Source organism: Mizuhopecten yessoensis, unplaced genomic scaffold, assembly GCF_002113885.1.
Source record: "Mizuhopecten yessoensis strain PY_sf001 unplaced genomic scaffold, ASM211388v2 scaffold10959, whole genome shotgun sequence".
Lineage (NCBI taxonomy): Eukaryota > Metazoa > Mollusca > Bivalvia > Pectinida > Pectinidae > Mizuhopecten > Mizuhopecten yessoensis.
The window spans coordinates 49,297-67,858 of record NW_018408807.1 but is presented as its reverse complement, the minus strand read 5'-3'; the positions used below and the strand labels follow the sequence as shown (position 1 = coordinate 67,858).

Sequence of the window (18,562 nt, the reverse complement as noted above, 5' to 3'; positions counted from 1 at the left end):
CCCCCCCCCCCCCTCTTTATACATCTCACAGGTGACCTATATTTTGACCTATATATGTAACTTTTTAAAAGTGTTTGTGTTTTTTTAGATAATTCAATTTCTATGTGTATAAGGTAACAACAGTGTACAGTAGAAATGGCTTGACCCTAAAAATAAAGGATATGTCTCGATAAACATGGATAGTGAATTTAACCTGCACAACACACCTACATATATATACATATTTATAAACTACATTTTGATTTCATTTTGTTTAGAAGACTGATATTTTTTTCAAAAACTGCTTTCCCTAGATTTGGGACTTGTGAAAACCATAGTCAGTTACCACATCAAAAAACACCAAAATATGCAAAAAAACATGATTTTTAACCCAAAAATTGACCCCCGCAAGTAGTGTTTTTTTTCTTAAAACCCGTCTGAAATTAAATGCCGCCTACTCGGTAACAGAAATACTCACGTTTTAGCATAGGTCATCCCGGGTGATTTTTCACAATATTTACACATGTGCCAAGTACAAAAATAGACTATATGAAAAGCTAGCTTTTGTTGTGTAGACACAGATTTGTAAATGCCCAAAATTTTAGTCTCAAACCAAAAACATGATGAAGCCCACGTAGTCCACTTCATCATGTATATGCCAATTTTAATGCTGATTTAAAAAAATAATTGATACATGTTATTTTACAGGGGTTATTCGTTGTATAAAAATATCACCCAAGGCCATCGTACGCTACTGTACACTGCTACCTATATAGCTTGTCTGAACTTTTATTATGTATTTATGTATTTATTATATTTTCCATCATGCACTGTTGTCCCCTTTTCCGTTTACCTATTTACACTGTTCTGCATCAATGAATATTTTCCTCTTAATTTTAGTCTGGAATGTAGCATTTTTTTATGACATTCAACAATATATGTGTGAGGAATAAATGATCAAATATATGACATTCCAGGCTGTTTCAGATCTACTATTATACTGTTTTACAGAACATACAATAGACATCAATTGTTAGATTTAACAGTTCATACAAACAATAAAGAACATTTTGTACCAAATGAATGCATGCTTTACGAGAGTTGATTTTGATTTTAACATGAACAAAAATATTATTCAAAGTGACAAAAAACAATAAAACCACCTTATTCAATATCTAGCTTACAGATTTAAGACTAAAAAAGTACTTGAAACTAGCACCTCTGATTCTAAACAAGGAAAATGAAGATATTTTAGCACACTGACGCCTTTGGGCCCCACCCTCCAGCTGGCTCAAAATTTTTAAAGTATCAAACTGTCAACTCAGGGTTATAATTCCAAACAAGTTATTAACATGTAATATTAAAAGTATCATTTGCCATTATAAACCATAATAAATTTTGCCCCCCCCCCCCCTCCTTCCCCTAGGGTCATAAACAATACCCTTCCATCTATGAAGAGTGTTTGGTCTTTGAGAAGAAGATTTTTGAAATTTCAGTCAATTCAACCCTTTTTGGCCCCACCCATCAGCCCCGGGGGGTCAGTCAGGGCTGATATGTGCATACCATCAAACTGCTATCAAATACTAATAATGCTAACCTAAATGTGATTTCCCTATATATACTATAGTAAAGTTTACCCCCTCCCCAGGGGGAAACGTGAAACCCCAGGGTCATAAAATTCACAATTTTGGTAGAGCACCTTAAGACGCTTCCCGCCTCTCGGGCCCCTGGGGGCTGGGGACCAAACCGGCCACTATTTTTGTTGATCTTTGGCCATGGAACGTTTTTGCAAAATTTCATTGAAATTGGTTCAGTGGTTTTGGAGAAGAAGTCGAAAATGTAAATTGTTAACGGACGGACGACGACGGACAAAAGGCAATCGCAATAGGTCACTTGAGACTTTGTCTCAGGTGACCTAATAAAATACATTGATTGCCAGATTTTACAAAAAATACATGGAAAATTCAACAGTGATAATAACTGTAAAGCAAAATGGAAAGGAATCAGCTGGCAGCTCTTCAAATGAACATTTCATTTAATTTTATGATGAATTCATGCCCATCTGTCACATAAAACAAATATGGCTGTACTAGATTTTAGGTAACAAGCTAATTGATCCATTCCATTTCTAAGTATGTGACATCTACAAAACCTGTAAAGAAGTCTTTTGTAAATGTTTCCCAAAAAACACCTTTCTTTCCCAATGAATGATTTGATACTGGGCCTCAACAGAACCTTCCTTGACCTTGGTCAGGTGAAATACCTGTAATCCTTCGACTTATAACCTGTAATTACTCACGGTCTAGGTGGGACATGATCAGTTTGTCTACCCTTCCACCAGCCTCCTGGTAAATGCGCACCAACTCAAACGGTGCGTCCTGGTGGCGACCGGGATGGAAGATTACTGGACAGCCGAGGTCCTGTTGTACCACACCAGAAGCTTGGACAGCTCGCTTCTCTGATGCTGCACACAAAAAAATATAATTTCCAGGGTTACTAGATGGTGTTTAAATTACTAGCACTACTTTTAATCAATAGCCATTTAGTCATTAAGGATTGTTTTACATGAATATCAGTATGAACTACTAAGAAAGTTCATGATCAACTGGTTTTAGTGTCAAACGGATTTTGACTATTTCTATTCTTTATGCTTTGACAAGCATGCACATGGAATACAAAACAATTTAGTCAACGCAAATATCAACCTTAATTTTTCTGACTTAGACAATGGCATATGCTGTATGTTGAACATCCTTACTTTATATTTTACCAGATAACCAATTATATAACAGCCAATCTTGATCATTATGATTAGTACAATCAGAGCCATTTTTGGGTGATTTCTTGCTGCTTTGACCAAACCAAGGTGAAGTGGGCTGATGGAAACTGGTAAACTTAAAATATAAAATGGGAAGTAAATAACTAAATGAACTCACCTCCCAGTGGCCAGGAACAACCGATCTCGCCAATACATCCACATTTGATAGAGGTACTGTCACATCCACTGGAGATGTCAGCAGTCATCACATTAGCCATCTCCTCCACTGTCATACCAACCGTTTCAGGTCGGGTGGATTCTACATAAAATCCTAGAACACACACACTTTAACCTTTCAATTATCTAAACATCTGCTTTGTTCTTGTACCTATCGTAAATGTGGTTATTTTTGCAAAATTAATCGGGGGGGGGGGGCGAGGCATTTATGACTTTATTAAAAAGCATTAAAATACATAAATATAATCAGGTCCTTAGTTTCATAATAAACCAACACAGAATTAATTTTAATTAGATTACAACATGAAAATGAATTAAAACATATAAATCTATATTGGTTGACAGCATTCAAATACTGGTCCTGGTTTGCTGGTAGGAATTTAACCAAAATATTCAATTCTGAAGTTTGATTTTGAACATAGGGGGTCAATTTGGAACTTAGGTATGGTAATCAATTCGGAATAAAAGCAAGTCCTACACAATATACATGTACACGTCATATTTCTAATTTCTGAATAGTAATTTGACTTAACTACATTTTGGTGGACATGTAATGATAATACTCATGTGATAAGTGCTAATTTAGAAATTACTAAGGAATATTACTCTACCATAAATCATAGGTAAAGTATAATATGTAAGGTAGCATACATCCTTAAGTGAACATTACCACTTCCAGACACTACGTTGACTCCAGTCTCCTGTGACACTTTCTGGAGAAATTTGATGTCTCGTTCTATACCCATGGTCGTAACGTCCACAATGGTTCCACCTCCATTACTCTACATCAAATTAAAACAAATCTATCAGACCAAAATACAGGTAATAACAAAATTAATACAGAAACTTTAAAATGAACTAGAATGTTAAAATGGTAACAGAATAGGGTATCATTCATTATTTGTGAACACGATTCAGAAAAAAATATCTGCTTCACTTACCTTGTAATAATCCAGCCCTAAAGTTATGACCTTGACTTTGTGCCACACTTACCTTGTAATACTCCAGCCCTGAAGCTATGACCTTGACCTTCTGCTACACTTACCTTGTAATACTCCAGCCCTGCAGCTATGACCTTGACCTTCTGCTACACTTACCTTGTAATACTCCAGCCCTGCAGCTATGACCTTGACCTTCTGCTACACTTACCTTGTAATACTCCAGCTCTGCAGCTATGACCTTGACCTTCTGCTACACTAACCTTGTAATACTCCAGCCCTAAAGTTATGACCTTGACCTTCTGCCACACTTACCTTTAAATAATCCATCCCTAAAACTATGACCTTGACCTTCTGCCACATTTTCCTTGTAATACTCCAGCCCTGAAGCTTTGCCATTGACCTTGTGCTACACTAACCTTGCAATACTACAGCCCTAAAACTATGACCTTGACCTTGTGCCACACTTACCTTGTAATACTCCACCCCTGAAGCTTTAACATTGACCTTGTGCTACACTAACCTTGTAATACTTAAACCATAAAGCCATGACATTGACCTTCTGCTACACTCACTTTGTAATAATCCAGCCCTAAAACTATGACCTTGATCTTCTGCCACACTTACCTTGTATAACTACAGCCCTGAAGCTACAATTTTGACCTTGTGCTACATTTACCTTGTAATACAACAGCCCTGAAGCTATGACTTTGACCTTGAGCCACACTTACCTTGTAATACTCCAGCCCTAAAGCTATGACCTTGACCTTCTGCTACACTAACCTTGTCAACTCCAGCCCTGAAGCTATGACCTTGACCTTCTGCTACACTTACCTTGTAATACTCAGCCCTAAAGTTATGACCTTGACCTTCTGTTACACTAACCTTGTCAACTCCAGCCCTGAAGCTATGACCTTGATCTTATGCTACTCTTAACTTGCTATACACCAGCCCTGAAGCTATGACATTGACCTTCTGCCACACTTACCTTGTAATACTCCAGCCCTGAAGCTATGACCTTGACCTTCTGCCACAATTACCTTGCAATACCCAAGTCTTAAAGCTTTGACCTTGACCTTGTGCCACACTTACCTTGTAATACCACAGCCTTAAAGCTTATGACCTTGACCTTGTGCTACACTTACCTTGTAATACTCCATCTCTGCAGTCACAGCTTCCTCTACATCGTTCAGATATAGGTTTCGCACACTACTATATCTGATAATAAAATTATTTGGACATTATTTTGCAGTAATTTTTTTCTTCTTTTCTAATGCTTAAAAATTTCAACATTGTATCATGATAATGTTATTGATTATATTATGTTTTGTCACATTTTAAACGTTTGACTCTTGATGTTCATTATGAAGGTGTTGAATACCATGTTGTGCAGTAAATCTATTTGAATAAGAAGATGATGACTTATTCAAAAGTGAAGAAACATCGAAATTAACGTACGTGAATGTAAAATGTTTTGATATATCAGTCACATTTATAAATTTGAAGCAACAATTGAATGCTTCCATATATTCTCAGCATTTATGTAATGTGACAAGGTCAAAAGTGTATACTGTTGGACCACATTAATTTGTAATAATAAACCCCACTAAAATAATCCTGTATCTGACCCTTAGCTCAAGTTTTTTTTTACCTCTTTAACTCACAAAGTAGAATAGTGGACTACTGAGGTTCCAATCTTAGCAGTGTCAATTTAAAATGTATCCTGGTGGCATGACCCCCATACCTGTGGAACCCAAATCCCTAAATTAGAAATCTGAGAGAAAACTAATTAACTTACGGGTGCTGACGTATCCACCACAAGTTTTCCATTGTGATGTCATCATCCTTCTTATCTTGTATCTTTGAATCAGGATGTGGCGAATACATCGAGTGAAACTCCATTTTGAGGTGTTCATGAGCCATGGTTACTCCAGCCTCACTAGGCTCTATGAGGCCTAGCACTGAAAGTTTTTTTTTTATAACAACACTGGAAATATTTCTTACAAATGTAATTTCAGTCAATTACTGTCACCATTTACATTTTGAACAAAAAGTAAACAATCTGTCCAATTTAAGAAAACATTTGAGATTCTCAATAGAAACACTTTTATTTAGCTCACCTAGAACACTGCTGGATGAATTCGAAGTTTGAGTAAATTTGGTCGGCAACATTGTTGGACCAAGGGGCAATATTTAAAAAAAAAAATGGAGGATGTGGCTCCCTGGGGGCAGAGGGGTGGGCCCAGTTAAGTGACACATGTGGAGGCTTATCATTTAGAATCCCACTCCTGTAGGAATAAACGGATGTTGTTCAAATTTGCTCTTGAACATCCTTGAGCCAATTAAAGGGACTCAATTTTGTATAAACAGAGAATGTGACCCCCAATGGTCAGGGGCAGAAGGGCACCTGCTGAATCAAATAGGGTAACTATTGGTTCGTCTTGAATGATTGGTTTTCTCTCCCTCATAATTTAAAAAAATCTCAGGCTAATAGAGCAAGTCTGTCAAAAATATTACAGGTTATCTTAAGTTCATGAATACTTTTCAGATGTTTTTATATAAATCTATAACAGTACTAGTGGCTGTACAGATGTTTTTATATAAATCTATAACAGTACTAGTGGCTGTACAGATGTTTTTATATAAATCTATAACAGTACTAGTGGCTGTACAGATGTTTTTATATAAATCTATAACAGTACTAGTGGCTGTACAGATGTTTTTATATAAATCTATAACAGTACTAGTGGCTGTACAGATGTTTTTATATAAATCTATAACAGTACTAGTGGCTGTACAGATGTTTTTATATAAATCTATAACAGTACTAGTGGCTGTACAGATGTTTTTATATAAATCTATAACAGTACTAGTGGCTGTACAGATGTTTTTATATAAATCTATAACAGTACTAGTGGCTGTACAGATGTTTTTATATAAATCTATAACAGTACTAGTGGCTGTACAGATGTTTTTATATAAATCTATAACAGTACTAGTGGCTGTACAGATGTTTTTATATAAATCTATAACAGTACTAGTGGCTGTACAGATGTTTTTATATAAATCTATAACAGTACTAGTGGCTGTACAGATGTTTTTATATAAATCTATAACAGTACTAGTGGCTGTACAGATGTTTTTATATAAATCTATAACAGTACTAGTGGCTGTACAGATGTTTTTATATAAATCTATAACAGTACTAGTGGCTGTACAGATGTTTTTATATAAATCTATAACAGTACTAGTGGCTGTACAGATGTTTTTATATAAATCTATAACAGTACTAGTGGCTGTATAGATTTTCTGAGAATGTCTCTTTGTTCTATTGATGACATTAAGCTCAAATATACTTGCCGTTGCTAATCATACATGTATGTATAGTTCCATTACTAAAAATTACACATATGTATCACATCCGCAGAATCTCCTCCATGAAAATTTTAAAAAAGTTGGCAAGTATGACTTCCTAAGAATGTATCATGTACATTTGTAAGATTCTTAGGTGTGTTGTGGTTGAATGCATTTCACAAGTTATACTTTTGTAAAAGATGTGCATTTATGAAGTTGCCTTACAAGCATCAACAGCTAGCTGTAGGGAATTTCTCTTTAGCTAAGCGGTAGAGCATCAGGCTGGAGAGCCAAGGGTCGCGGGTTCGAGCCCCAGCCATGGCACTATCTTTATCACTATTCCTCGTCTTACTACAAATTGGTGCAGTTAACCCTCCCCGTTCAAGGTAGGAGAACCCTTGGCGGGGAGTTAAATAATCTGGGTTGGTGTTTGATAAAAAAAGGAAGGAATAGTGTAAAAGATGTGCATTGATAAAGTTGCCTTACAAGCATCAGCTGTAGGGAATTTGCCTTTAGCTAAGCGTTAGAGCATCGGGCTAGAGAGCCAAGGGTCACTGGTTCGAGCCCCAGCGACGGCACTATCTTTATCACTATTCCTCGTCCTATTACACTTTCACTTTCATATGCAGAAAAAAAATCGTCCGACTAATATTCAAAGACATTAAAACGTCATTAATAAATAAGATTGATTTATGCGCATGATAAAGGAGTGCATATAGGTATTTTCGATATATTAAGTTAAATTTATAACTTTCTAATTTTTAATACAGGACAATGAACTTTGCATTTTTTTTCAGCTTTTAAGAACTGTATAGCTAATAAGAGTGTAATTTCGAATTCTTCTTGCAGAAAAAATAAGCTGCTGCATACAGGAAAACCAACGGTAAATATTGACATTTGGACGTCGTAAACGTGAAATATTGCAGATCTTACAAACGAGTAACGTTACTTTCAATTTGGGTACACTGATCATGATGTTATTCATTATATTTGCACGCCTATTTACTTACCTGTCTGTATTTTAGCCATATTGTCTTGGATATGTCACAAAGTAACGTCCTGTCACATACAGGTGTTTAGAAATACTCGAAAACTCGATAGCAAACTTATTATCTGCAGGTCACGCTATCATTCTCGTAGATAACCGGTTTCGTGGGAAATTATTACCCTTTATTTTTTTCTCCACACAATTTTCTTTGTAATGCATGTTACTTTTATTTACTTACATGAATGTATCTCAGATTTTTTCATTCTTAAAGACAATATATGCTAATGATGTTTATTCATAAAAAATAAAAATAAATGAATTTTCTAAATTTCCGGACTATTAATTATTCTGTGGCAAATTAGAAAGCCATCATAAACTTCCTGTTTTGAAAAAAGTGACACGCACTGAAAACATTGTATTTGTGCACGTGAGAACAAACAGAATGATGATTTTGTGATACTCATACAGAAGGTATGATAGTTCTGTCGACCTTAATTAATGCCATTATAAATGTCAATGAAAACAAATACTTATTTGTTACGTATTGCAATCAGGACCTGATCGTGAATCTGATTATATAAATATGTTTTACGTTAGTGCGGGCGGAGCCAGGTTGTACCGAAATATTGGTACTGTACTCTTTCAAGCATTGAGTGATGTGTTAACTTACTAAATCAGACCTACATGTATAGCTATACAGTGTATATTACAGTTAAGTTTCCTTTCTTGATTGCACACGCAATTACCATGCTACCTTTCCAGGTTGTTCTTGTTGTTATAACCATGTAGTTGTTATATATGCTCCACATTTTAAAAACTGACAAAATGGTAGGATATGCTTCTATTTAGCTGAATTCATGATGAAATATGTATATATATAATTTTGTCTAAAATTTATACAAAATAACACACGAATGTTTTTGACCAAGATTGGTTAAAATTGTCTTAAGTTCTTGATCATGAGAAGTCAAACATGTTAAAAGTTTACTAACACAAAAATGAAGAAAAAGGGCAACAAAGTTTGATGAGGAATTTCCCTGGTTCAGATGAGTTAAATCGTGCAGTTAGCGACTGGCATGTCACCAACCGCACTTACATATATATATATACAAAATGGAATTTGCTACATGTATTTTCTTAGGTATAGTTACAAATTAATTTCGCTTGAAGTCTCAAGAGTCATTTTCATTGAAATTGGAGTCAGTATCATTTATTGCTTCTTCAAATTGAATTGCTTGTTTTACTTCTATGTCACTAGCGACAGACAAACACATGAAATAATACCATTTATTTGACAGCACATCACTAGGATGCACTCCATCATCCAAATCTTTCTATGATGTCTTCATAAATTTTTTGATGTATTGTTTTTCTACCACGTTTCTTTGTGGAACATAACAAAAGGTCGCGATCCCTTTCTCACAGGTGTGGTAAAAGCAAATAATGCAGAGTTAATAGTTTTCAAATCTTCCTCAAAGTGCTTTTGCTGTAGTTGTCTGTCCTCTTCTGAATACATAGAATACTGCAGTTTTCGTTTCAATGTATTGAAATCATGAAATGTTTCAAGAGAAACAGATGGAATACATGTGGATTTCACAAAAACATTTTCAAGTGACTAAAAATAATTTGAAATATCTCTCAATTCAGAAATGATAGACTGCACATTTACTGTAGATCTAACATACTCAACATCTCAGTTCCACTGGAATGAGTATATTTGTTTCAGCAACTTACTAACTATATAGTTTTAGCAATAGAGAAAATGTATAGTTTCCACAATTAAAAATTGAATCAGTTCAGCACATAAAACTATAGTTGTTTTTTTTCAAATCGTGCAGATTTGTAAAACAGCAGATTTTCTTTTATGAATAAAAAATAGCTGTGAGATTATTTATCAAAACTGAAATTGTTATGGATTCAATTTTTTTCTTCCATTTTTTGTGTGTGCAAAATATCAAATAAAAAATTCTTACGAAAATACTTGTATGGCTTTTTATAGTATCATTTTGCGTCACTGTGATAAACTCCCTTTTTGTTGACAACCAGCATGTTGTTTTGTTGAAATTCTGTTTTCTAAATATATACCACTGCAATCTCTACCCAGAGTTGTCGTATGGAGTGCAAGGACCGTAACTTTGGGTGGAGATTGATACCACTGCAGATAGTCTTGTTCAATAAGACTCTTGTTGTCTGTGCAAGCGTCTGATTGAACGAGACAACACTACCGACACAATGATTTTTCGACCATTCAGAACTAGAGCAATGTGGCCTAGCCAGTGAAGTTATGTCAAGAGAATTTACGTCTTTAACCGGAAAGTATCAAATATTTAAGTATCCTATAGCTAGGTATAAGTTTTAAATCTTACAAAAATGTAACATTTGTTCGAGATTCGGCAAACGAGAACTTGTTTCGAGATCAAGATGGGCGAGACTACAGCGTGTGCGACTGGCGGCCATGTTAAGACAAGTTTTTCAGTTCCATAGGTACCGTATTGTGAATAATCTTTATTTTTCTTGCATACATGTTACCTATCCATGGGAGAGCTCCGCTCTCTATAAATCTCACCAGCAGCAACATGTACTGTTACAGCTGTCACATGTAAATGCCCTGATGGGACGTGATAATAAAAGATAATACAGCTGTTGAAAATGTTCAATAGTGAATGTTTAAACATTGCCTTGGAATTCGGACACTTCTTTAATTAAACTTTGTTTAATATTGCTTTCAATGATAATGTACTATGTATATAATTAGCTTACTGGCTTATAGGCCTACTACAGACATTTATATAATCGGCTAATAATTTATTGTTTTGTTTAAATTAAATGTTGTACCCCATTCTTCTTGAATTATTATGTGTTATCTAGGTACAAAGACAAACTCTTCTAGTCCGACTGACTATATAATCTCCTATTAATTGTTTTGATGGAGGGTGCACATGGTAGATGTCTAGATGACAGGTTTTTTGAACTAAAACTCATAAGAGATACATCCTGTGAAACAAGGAACCACTGTAAGAGGCTAGGAAAGGCAAAATATAATGGGTCCAGACTGGTATTCAAACATGGGACTGCTGAATTATAGACAGATGCTTTAACCAACTGAGCTACCTGGTCACTGGGTTATCAGTGCCAGCCCCACAACACAATATTGATTTTAAATCACTCGATCTTCAACATATAATTATTTTTGAGAGAAGATATGACGGACATGTACACAGCTGTACAATATTATTACTTCAGATGTCATCTCCAGTGTTGGAAATACATGTACACTTTAATTGTTTGGAGTGTCATTGGATTGGATTCAGGAGGTTTATGGTTTTTCAAATCAAGACACATTTGTATATAGGTTTTCTATTATATCCAATAAAATTTTGAAATCAATTGTTCTAGATTTATTTATTTATAACATTAGTAAAATTCCAATGTTTGTTTCAGGTCCACTAAGGATCTACAGAAATCCAAGGGACGACATTCAGCATGGAAAATGAGGATTTGCAGGAGGGAGGTATACACATTAATATATGTATTTGATAATCATATATACATTTTAGATTTGAAGTTATCAATGCAGTAACTTTCCATTTAAAATACTTTTTGTAATAAATTTTATATTTTATATGCATTCAGTACCTGGATATGTTATAAACATCAAAGTATTGTAGATCTATAACAGATCTTTGGTGAATACGGGACGACATGTTCAGATGTTGTATTCACTTGTAGTATTAGCAATCAATCAATAGTGTTACTGAGTCTGTAATAGAAAGGGTTGTGCTAAAGATTCATATATCCACCGAGGATCTAACCACCAAGTTAGGTGTTACTGAGTCTGTAGTACAAAGGGTTGTGGTGAGGATTCATATCTCCACTGAGGGTCTAATCACCAAGTTAGGTGTTACTGAGTCTGTAGTAGAAATGGTTGTGGTGAGGATTCATATCTCCACTGAGGGTCTAATCACCAAGTTAGGTGTTACTGAGTCCGTAGTAGAAATGGTTGTGGTGAGGATTCATATCTCCACTGAGGGTCTAACCACCAAGTTAGGTGTTATTGAGTCTGTAGTAGAAATGGTTGTGGTGAAGATTCATATCTCCACTGAGGGTCTAATCACCAAGTTAGGTGTTACTGAGTCTGTAGTAGAAAGGGTTGTGGTGAGGATTCATATCTCCACTGAGGATCAAACCACCAAGTTAGGTGTTACTGAGTCTGTAGTAGAAAGGGTTGTGGTGAGGATTCCTAATTATCTCCACTGAGGATCAAACCTACAAGTTAGGTGTTACTGAGTCTGTAGTAGAAAGGATCTAACCACCAAGTTAGGCTGTGGACCTCTTTCATAGTACTGTATATTGGGAATGGTTTGGTATACATTGTATATTTAAACTTAAGTTTTTTGTTATCCGTAGAAAAAAAAAAAAAAAAAATGCAGCAAATATTGATAAGAAATGTTGTAATATCAATTAAATGTCAAGGACGACATTTACAGTGGGCGATGTGTAGTTTATCAGTAAAGGCAACAGGTTTCCTACTTATAGTTATTCAAGATATCAAATGCTCATCGTTGTCTACTATTGTTCAGAAATTAACCACACCACTGTCTTATAACATGTATTAATTATCAGATAAAAAAAATGCACCAGGGCAGAGGCAAGAATTTAAACTCTCAGAAGGACTCGGCACCTTCTGATTAAAACCCAGGGTTACATCAGTTGAATTCAATGTGGTCTGTGAATGATGTGGTATTAACATGACATATATGTAGAGACTTTATTTAAAGAATATCAAAATAAATTGTGGAGGTGACAAATTCCAATAAGTGTGCAAAGAAAAAAATAACAAAATACAATATTTATTGTACTAAACATAATGGAATCCCTCTAGCCCCCTACTATCATACATATGCATTAGTATTATATAACTTGTCGCTTGTTCTCAATATACATAGGCCGCTATCCTAGGTCATGAATACATACATATACATGGTCATGCTACAGACATCGCCCTGTGAATACTTTAATACTGCATCACGAAAGAGAATTTCATGAATATAGTGTTCTCTAATTTAAAGTACTTAGTGATAATGAATAGCCCTACAGAATGGGCCTCTTGTTTCTGTAACACGTTGTCCATTAGTGAAATGTTACCCAATTAATTATTTGTTCCACATTTCCCCGATGGGATTAGTCTCCCTTAAATTGTTACAACAACAGGAATCGTATCAAAATAATTCTTTTTAATCTGCATATATATACCATGATACATGTATTTATATTTGTATATATGTGTGTTTGTATGACATCTGTTACACATTTGATATAACACTGTTATTTGAGGTATACGAAAGATTGTATAAATGTGAAAAAGGTTCAGTACTTTTGATATGTATGGCATTTCATTCAGTGCACATGGTCGTTTTGTTGGTGACAATTCTGACATTTTATAAGAGTGTTTTTTACTGATGGTAAGATTGCATGATACAAAAAACAATACAAAAACTTCAGGAATTGTTACCATTGGTTTAAAAACTAGCATTCAAAACAGCTGATATATTGGCCCAGGGAGTACAGTATTGTTTGTGTTTTTATTGTTATATATGATGACAACTGTGGGGAAGATCTGGTATAGTTTCTGTTTGACTGGACAGTGTATACCTAATGTTCATACCTGTGTACTCAGTGTACCTGTATAATCTGACTGTTACCTGTACAATTGGAGTGTTACCTGTACAATTGGAGTGTTACCTGTTCAAGGGAAGTGTTACCTGACTGTTACCAGTACACTTGGAGTGTTATCTGTACAATTGGAGTGTTATCTGTACAATTGGAGTGTTACCTGTACAAGTGGAGTGTAACCTGACTGTTACCTGTATACTTGGAGTGTTACCTGTACAATTGGAGTGTAACCTGTACAATTGGAGTGTTACCTGTACAAGTGAAGTGTTACCTGTACAATTGGAGTGTTACCTGTTCAAGTGAAGTGTTACCTGACTGTTACCTGTACAATTGGAGTGTTACCTGTTCAATTGAAGTGTTACCTGACTGTTACCTGTACATTTGGAGTGTTACCTGTACAATTGGAGTGTTACCTGTTCAAGTGAAGTGTTACCTGACTGTTACCCGTACAATTGGAGTGTTACCTGTTCAATTGGAGTGTTACCTGACTGTTACCTGTACAATTGGAGTATTCCCTGTACAATTGGAGTGTACCCTGTTGAAGTGAAGTGTTACCTGACTGTTACATGTACACTTGGAGTGTTACCTGTACAATTGGAGGGTTACCTGACTGTTATCTGTACAATTGGAGTGTTACCTGTACAAGTGAAGTGTTACCTGTACAATTGGAGTGTTAGCTGTACAATTGGAGTGTTACCTGTTCAATTGGAGTGTTACCTGACTGTTACCTGTACAATTGGAGTGTTACCTTTTCAAGTGAAGTGTTACCTGACTGTTACCCGTACAATTGGAGTGTTACCTGTTCAATTGGAGTGTTACCTGACTGTTACCTGTACAATTGGAGTATTTCCTGTACAATTGGAGTGTAACCTGTTGAAGTGAAGTGTTACCTGACTGTTACATGTACACTTGGAGTGTTACCTGTACAATTGGAGTGTTACCTGACTGTTATCTGTACAATTGGAGTGTTACCTGTACAATTGGAGTGTTACCTGTACAGTTGGTGCGATATCTGTTCAATCTATTACCTGTACAGTTGGTGTGATACCTGTTCTATCTATTACCTTACAGTTGGTGTGATACCTGTTCTATCTATTACCTGTACAGTTGGTGTGATACCTGTTCAATCTATTACCTGTACAGTTGGCGTGATACCTGTTCAATCTATTACCTGTACAGTTGGTGTGATACTTGTTCAATCTATTACCTGTACAGTTGGTGTGATACCTGTTCAATCTATTACCTGTACAGTTGGTGTGATACCTGTTTTCGATATATTACCTGTGCAATCTGAGCATTAACTAGAAGCTGTTCTGGTTTATATCGGACAGGCTTGTTTTGTATAAGCTGTTTTTCCTTGACCAGGGAATGGATGTAAAGATATACAACAAGTTTGTTCTTACTAGCTAGTAGCTACAAGGGAGGTACTTCTCTACACTTTGATTTTACAATGGGGAATTTGTTGAGTGGTACATTTGGGGTGTACGGTGAAAAGTATGATATCCCTCTAATCAACACGGGTGACTCAAACAAGGAAACTTACCTTCAGGATAATAAAGGTATATATTAATTTGTAAGATACAAAAATGTATATATATGAAATAATAAAATATGATATTCTGTAATATTTTGTGCCAGTAAAAATAAAATTGCAATTGCAACCATCTTTATCTGACATCACAGATGGCAGCAAGTAGGCTGGAGCTTATATGTGTATAAATACCTGCCCAATAAACAAGGGTTTCTAGAACCATCCAACCACCGACCACGGTCTCAACGTTGCTACTAGTACTGCTGAGGGCTTTCACCGCATCGCTGGAAACGCTAGCAATTTACACTAGTTATATATATTCCCCCCTTCAAGATGTCTTGTTCCATGACATGCTCTGAGGAATCCTGTGGGTCCTCCCTATGTACCAATACATCTTCTCTAACCACTGGTAACTGGCCTTACACGATGCCACAAGGTCACAACACTGCTACAAAAAGTAACGTTTTAGCAGGCACCCATCCAGTCCCTGACCATGCTCGGGATCGCCTCTCAGAGTTTTATACATCACTGGAAATCTAGTTTGCCTGTAAGGCAGTATTTTCCCGTCTAATTTCTTGGCTGTTACAATAGCTTAGAACATTCACTAATATTGGACTCCTGGAACCATGCTTTCCCTACATATAGCTTGCCCACTTTTTGAGAACCCACAATATCTCTTAGTAATTGGAAAATGATATTTGGGACTGGCCTGAAAAAAATCCTTCAAAAATCCTTGATTCTCTTGGTTTGTCAATCCAGGCTTTAAGTCAATGTCAGAATCAACATATTCTAAGTGTTGTCACAGTGAGAAACATGGAAGCTTGTCCTTCTTAGTCTAAGAATTTGATGTTTGGTTTAAGTAACATCATTCATACAACACACCTGTTTACTAGCATTAACAAGAGTTTAGTGTGTAGATGAATATGAAAGCAAAAATGAGTATACAGCCTGAATGGTATAGATATAGTCAGCCTGAAGGGTCCGCCTGAAGAGTATAGATATAGTCAGCCTGAAGGGTCAGCCTGAAGGGTATAGATAAACTCAGCCTGAAGGGTATAGATATAGTCAGCCTGAAGAGTATAGATATAGTCAGCCTGAAGGGTATAGATATATATCAGCCTGAAGGGTATATATATAGTCAGCCTGAAGGGTATAGATATATATCAGCCTGAAGGGTATATATATAGTCAGCCTGAGGGGTATAGATATAATCAGCCTGAAGGGTATAGACAAAGTCAGTCTGAAGGGTATAGATATAGTCAGCCTGAAGAGTATAGATATAGTCAGCCTGAATGGTATAGATATAGTCAGCCTGAAGAGTATAGATAAAGTCAGCCTGAAGGGTATAGATATAGTCAACCTGAAGGGTCAGCCTGAAGGGTATAGATATGGTCAGCCTGAATGGTATAGATATAGTCAGCCTGAAGGGGTATATATATAGTCAGCCTGAGGGGTATAGATATAATCAGCCTGAAGGGTATAGACAAAGTCAGTCTGAAGGGTATAGATATAGTCAGCCTGAAGGGTATAGATATAGTAAGCCTGAGAGGTAAAGATATAGTCAGCCTAAAGGGTATAGAGATAGGCAGCCTAAAGGGTATAGATATAGTCAGCCCGAAGGGTATAGATATAGTCCGCCTGAAGGGTATAGATATATATCAGGCTGAAGGGTATATATATAGACAGCCTGAGGGGTATATAGATATAATCAGCCTGAAGGGTATAGATATAATCAGCCTGAAGGGTATAGATATATAAATTATCAGCCTGAAGGGTATATATATAGTCAGCCTGAGGGGTATATAGATATAATCAGCCTGAGGGGTATAGATATAGTCAGCCTGGGGGGTATATAGATATAATCAGCCTGAAGGGTATAGATATAGTCAGCCTGAGAGGTAAAGATATAGTCAGCCTAAAGGGTATTGAGATAGGCAGCCTAAAGGGTATAGATATAGTCAGCCTGAGGGGTATATAGATATTATCAGCCTGAAGGGTATAGATATAGTCAGCCTGAGGGGTATAGATATAGTCAGCCTTAAAGGTATAGATATATTTCTATGTAAATGTACTTTGACTAAACATTGATGCTGTGACATGCTGTCCTGTAATAAGAAATGTGACATTATGATCTGTCAGCTTTGTGCTAATCTCAGATATGGGCTGTCTGTGAGCTAACCTCAGATATGGGCTGTCTTTGAGCTAACCTCAGATATATGGGCTGTCTTTGAGTTTATGCAGTGACATATGACATCCAATCCGTCCTATAAACCTGTTTATGTGTGAGTTCCATGTTGTTCTCCTGGGTATCTAAAGAGTTATGGTCCATGATTTTAATAGATTGTCATAGATTTTAATGAAACTTTTCAATATGTGTTGCTGTCATTTTGTTTCAAACCAAAATTGATTTATCTGTCTTGTGTATACATGAACGCACATTTTACTTCATATTAAACTTGTTACATTGAATTCCATGCAGTTATAATTGACGTCAAATAAATACCCCTTTGAAAATCTTCTTCAAACATGAGAAAGAAATAGGAGAATAATGGGTGTTATTATATATATATTGGACGTGAATGTTAGGGTATAGGGGTGTTATGGAAGAGATTTGTTAGCCTCTACATAACAGTTGTATATGAAACATGTAACATAAAACGATAGTTTGAGTCATTGATAAAAACCATTGATTTTTCTTTTACAAACAGGAAGCAGGATGGTTATAGAGTTAGTGTTGATCATTTGCCCATTACCGAGTGATTCTATGACCAATGGCCAATTCATGATCAGCTCACGATTGGGAGCTTTACTCTAATTAGATGTATGTTTACTAGTCCCTCAGTTATATATATACAAAGGTATCAGTAGTGTTTAAGTTGCCATACGGACCATAGAATGCATCACAAAGGAGATGGACAGTGAACTCAAAATAGGTAGGAGGGGGGGGGGGGGGGGGGGGGGGGGCAGTTTTGCTATTCTATCAGTGACCGAGCCATGCTTAAGGTTGCAGTTTGACTATTTTAACAGGGACCCTGTCATGTAGAACGGTGTCAATTTCCATTTATTTTTGTGTACATGTACTTGCAACAGAAGGGCACTTGGAA

At 36.0% G+C, this 18,562-nt stretch overlaps 2 protein-coding genes across 3 annotated transcripts in view; one reads left to right on the top strand and one right to left on the bottom strand.

Moving 5' to 3' along the window:
• Positions 1–8,414, bottom strand: part of LOC110464088 (phosphotriesterase-related protein-like) — a 23,813-nt gene extending 15,399 nt beyond the window's left edge. The window contains exons 1-6 of the mRNA XM_021519125.1: positions 8,277–8,414; positions 5,711–5,873; positions 5,058–5,130; positions 3,645–3,756; positions 2,916–3,068; positions 2,279–2,443 (exon numbers count right to left, since the gene is read on the bottom strand). Coding sequence (XP_021374800.1) covers positions 2,279–2,443; positions 2,916–3,068; positions 3,645–3,756; positions 5,058–5,130; positions 5,711–5,873; positions 8,277–8,295 — 685 coding nt within the window. The 5' untranslated portion in view covers positions 8,296–8,414. The remainder of the gene's footprint in view (positions 1–2,278; positions 2,444–2,915; positions 3,069–3,644; positions 3,757–5,057; positions 5,131–5,710; positions 5,874–8,276) is intronic.
• A 228-nt stretch (positions 8,415–8,642) lies between these two features.
• The window catches only part of LOC110464091 (solute carrier family 2, facilitated glucose transporter member 12-like), a 32,350-nt gene continuing 22,430 nt past the window's right edge, over positions 8,643–18,562 (top strand). For both annotated transcript variants that reach the window (XM_021519128.1, XM_021519130.1), the window contains exons 1-2: positions 8,643–8,725; positions 11,696–11,765. In XM_021519128.1, coding sequence (XP_021374803.1) covers positions 11,738–11,765 — 28 coding nt within the window. In that variant the 5' untranslated portion in view covers positions 8,643–8,725; positions 11,696–11,737. The remainder of the gene's footprint in view (positions 8,726–11,695; positions 11,766–18,562) is intronic.